The sequence below is a fragment of the Physella acuta genome, unplaced genomic scaffold (genome assembly GCF_028476545.2).
Source record: "Physella acuta isolate Inbredline_101_S28 unplaced genomic scaffold, ASM2847654v3 ptg000998l, whole genome shotgun sequence".
NCBI classification, from domain to species: domain Eukaryota; kingdom Metazoa; phylum Mollusca; class Gastropoda; family Physidae; genus Physella; species Physella acuta.
The window spans coordinates 28,264-32,500 of record NW_026732515.1 but is presented as its reverse complement, the minus strand read 5'-3'; the positions used below and the strand labels follow the sequence as shown (position 1 = coordinate 32,500).

The 4,237-nt window shown below is 40.5% G+C and overlaps 1 protein-coding gene across 1 annotated transcript; it reads left to right on the top strand.

Annotated features, from left to right (window-relative positions):
• Nucleotides 1-1,336: 1,336 nt before the first annotated feature.
• On the top strand, nt 1,337-4,237 carry LOC131954434 (uncharacterized). Its single transcript, XM_059318104.1, has 2 exons — nt 1,337-1,765; nt 2,444-4,237. The coding sequence occupies exons 1-2, from the start codon at nt 1,396-1,398 to the stop codon at nt 3,187-3,189; spliced, it is 1,116 nt and encodes a 371-aa protein (XP_059174087.1). The 5' UTR covers nt 1,337-1,395; the 3' UTR covers nt 3,190-4,237.

Here is a 4,237-nt window from a genome sequence, read left to right as displayed (position 1 = left end):
AGTTTTATGGGATAAGTAGCCTTCACTGCATGCATTATTTTTATTTAAAGTTTTTTAGATGTTTGCAGACTTTGTTTATTTACACGATTCAAAAAACTGAAGTAAGAACTAAATGGCTTTCAACAGAGCAGGTAAATAAAATTTCACCTGTTTCTGTGACCTCAGCATCGGAAAAGATTGTTGTTTTTTCATTCTCTAATGTGAACAAGGTACTAATAAGACCTGACTGGGCTCAGAGACATCCTACATGCTAAAGCGAACGATTCGAAGTCCCGCCTAACCATACCTTAGACTAAAGGCTAAACTTGTCCATAAAGATAGTAAGTAAATTAGAAGTGGGTTATTGTTACATAAAGTTACGAAGTTTTATTAAAATGTTTATAAACAATTTAAAACACATATTGCAAGTACGAGTACAAAGTACAAAGCAGACAATACAAATAAATTGACAATTAAAGCATCTGCAGCTAAGTATGTATCAACCAGCATTGTTAGCATAACAGTTATAAGATGTACTCCACACATTTTTTTATCAGCTAAGCTTGTATCTAAAGCCTTTATCATTACCATTTTTATGTATGATATTTGGCTTCTAAGGAATCCTGTGGTTTTTTTTATTTTAGATTGAGGGTTAAATCTATTTTAATTACATTTGGTTAGCAACAGTTGGCATAATTCAAGAGAAGATTTTTAAATGAATAGAGGTTAAAATAAACACAATAACTAGTTCGGCTTTAGATAATCATATCAAATTACCTATAACATTTGATCACCATTCTATTTTAATCATTAAAAAGCTGTTTTCACATGACAAGACTTAAAATTTATATCACCAAAAAATTTTTTTATATTACAAACTACTTTAATAACTAAATATTTGTTATCACAAGACTTAATCAGTAAAAGAAAAATGGTTACAAAAAGCCAGTGCTTCTTCTCCTCCCAAAAAAAGTAAACCTTAGCCTCCCCCCTCCCACCCCGTGAACAGGACATTACTTCACCCCCCCCCCCCCCCTCGAACATCCTCCACCAAGTAATTACCCCCGTCCAATAGAACATTATCACCCCCCTATCCCGGGAACAGAGCCTTTATCCCCCCCCCCCCCGTCAATTACCACCCGGACATCCCCCACCGAGTAACTACCCCCGTCCAGTAATACTTTATCAACCCCCCCCCCCGGTAATAGTTACAGTTAGGGATGTAGTTAGGGCGAGTGAATGTTGTAGTGTATAATATGACCAAAATATTCCCAAAGCAATCTTACATATTTGTATACAAGCGACTTCGGGAAAAATATTTGTAGCACTAAATTGTTTTTTTAGCCTAAGGTTTCATTTGAACGGAAGTTACGTTTATACATAAACATCGTGGCGAGAGAAAGAAGTACCTCGTCGATGAAAAAACCCAATATTGAAAAAAAAAAGGAAATGGCTAGAAGACGCGATTCATCCTCCAATGTCGTAAAATTCATGCCTCCAACACTAGTAAACTGCAGTACGAGCTGCTCCGATCTAGATCTAGAAGAAAATGAACACATCAGCATATCACTAGCAACACAAACAATGTCAACAAACGACTGCGCCGTCAAACAAACAAGCAGATCTCAAAAGAAAGAACAACATCCTGCACAACACTCACTGATGGATATAAGCCAGGTTGTAAACGATTTGGAAAGGGAGGTCCTGAAATTAAAAGAAATGATTAGTGCATGTCTGAAAGAGGAGGAGGCTGAAAGGAGAGATTGCAAATTTAAAAAACCTAAAGGTAAAGCAGATGTTTGTGGGGTCTAAAATTATCGGGTGTGAAACGCGTGGGTGCATAGTGATCGGGCGTTATCTCGAACGTCGGGTGACGGTACGGAGCCCTACTCGGAAACGTGGGCTAGCGTCCGTTGACAGGCGCTGATTTTTAATAGACACCTTGGGGTACATATTCCCTGGGCGCCGACACTAGGGGCGCCAAAATGGGTTGGGGAAAAAATTAAAAGCTCACTTTGGCTGAAGTTTTGCATTATAAATATTTTAAAAATATATGGCGGGGGGGGGGGGGTGCGCCTAACTGAAAGTTTGTCCCCGGGCACGAGAAAGGGTCGCTACACCTCTTCCTTGCACTCTGTTGGACGTCGGTGAGGTAGCCCACTGGTATATAACAGGAGGGGCGGCTCTGGTCGAGAGTAAATCGGTTAAATCGGTTATTGGTTAAACTGATGTCTAGCTCCCGTTAGTATGACATCGTGTGTCCATGGCCAGATGCCTTGTTCCTGTGGCCAGATGCCTTGTTATTGTGGCCAGATGCCTTGTTTTTTGTGGCCAGATGCTTGATTGATGAGTGACTTTACCATCCCCATTACCCATAAACCAGGTTCTCAGTATAACTTCCCCTTACAGATAAAAAAAAAAGAATAAGGAAAAAAGTAAATTCTACCCACAATATTCTTTTCAGTGTCGTCTGTGACCATATCAATTGACTGTTTTGCCTCTACTTCAGTAGAAGATGATATAACAAGGCTAGAAAATGAAGGTGTGGAATGTTGTCATGGTGTAGATGAATCACATGATGATATCAGCTCTGACCAAAAAAAAGACAGGGTCAGACATCGAAGTAAATCTGAACCACTTCTAACTAGAAATAAGTCTCAGCATAAAGCAAACACCTACACCAGTGAAGACCAGCCCTTTGAGGACTTGTTGTGCGTTAGTACTAATTACAGTGAGTCAGAGATAAAGAACAGATTCAATGTTAGAGAAAATAACGAGAAAACGGTCAGACAGCAAAGTAAATCTGAACCACGACAAACTCGAAATACGTCGCAGCATAAAGCAAACACCTACACCAGTGAAGACCAGCCCTTTAAGGACTTATTCTACGATTTTACCAGCAGTGAGTCCGAGATAGAAAACAGATTCAATGTTAAAGACAATAAGAAGAAAACGATCAGATATCGAAGTAAATCTGAACCACGACAAACTCGAAATACGTCGCAGCATAAAGCAAACACCTTCACCAGTAAAGAAGATCAGCCCATTATTGACTTGTTCTGCCACGATTCATACACGCCAACGAGCATAGAAAGTGGGCAGTTCATTAAATGCCACCCATCTAGCGAGCAGCAAGCGTGCATAAAAAATCAAAATCTAAAAACATATAAACCAAAGAAAAATCTACGAAGCTGGGATCTCTACTACTGATTGCGAAGAAAGTAGCAAAACCGAATAACTAGCTGAGAAGACGTATTTTATTAGTAGTTGTCTTTTTATCCGTATCATTATCACTCATAACATTTTTAAACTAGAAAAATGTGTGATAGTCAAGCCTTGCGGAAAGTCCCTCACCATCTCACACCACCGCATCCACACACCACCCTACCACTCCCACACATGACACTACCTCATTCCCGCACCACCCCACCTTACCAACACTTTATCCCACCACATCCACCAATCACCCTACCACTTTCGCACATAACTACACTACATCCACACACCACTCCACTACATCCCCACACCACTCCACTACATCTACACACCACTCCACTACAAATACACATCACTCTACTACAAATACACATCACTCCACTACATCTACACATCACTCTACTACATCTACTCATCACTCCACTACAAATACACATCACTCCACTACATCTACACATCACTCCACCGTATTTTGCACACATCACTACATCCACACATCACCTCACCACAACCTCATCCAAACATTAACTCACATCCACCTTCCACTACACATCATTCCTACATCATCCACTCCACCACACCCACCCACACATCCTTCCATCACATCCACAAGCCACTTCTCCAATTCCGCACAACATTACATGCAGAGGTTGGGCTTTTTCCAAGTAAATTCAGCTCGGATGGACCTTTACTTGTGTGAGGATTTTGACTTGGTGTTAACATTCAATGCGGATGTTGCTTCGCTATATATTCTGAAACACGAGAGTGCCATCCCAGTAACTACGTCATCCCTGATCACATGAAAATCTGGGACAATATCAAAGTTCAAAGACTCGCTCTGAAAGTCTCAAGTGGAGTCGACCCTGGGCCGGTGTGTCTTCACTGCAGGCTCGTCCCCAGTGAATGTGTCAAGTCTTTTATAATGACTAAACCAGTGCTTGGAGATCGTTGATCAGTTCGCCATCTTGTGTTGATACCCTGTCTCTCAGATGATATGTAATATTCGCTCACTCGCTGACAAATAAAAGGAAAATCATCGAAA

Coding starts and splice junctions, on each gene's coding strand:
- LOC131954434 (XM_059318104.1), top strand. CDS start 1,396: ATGAAAAAACCCAATATTGAAAAAAAAAAGGAAATGGCTAGAAGACGC. Junction 1,766..2,443: donor CAAATTTAAAAAACCTAAAG/GTAAAGCAGATG, acceptor TATTCTTTTCAG/TGTCGTCTGTGACCATATCA.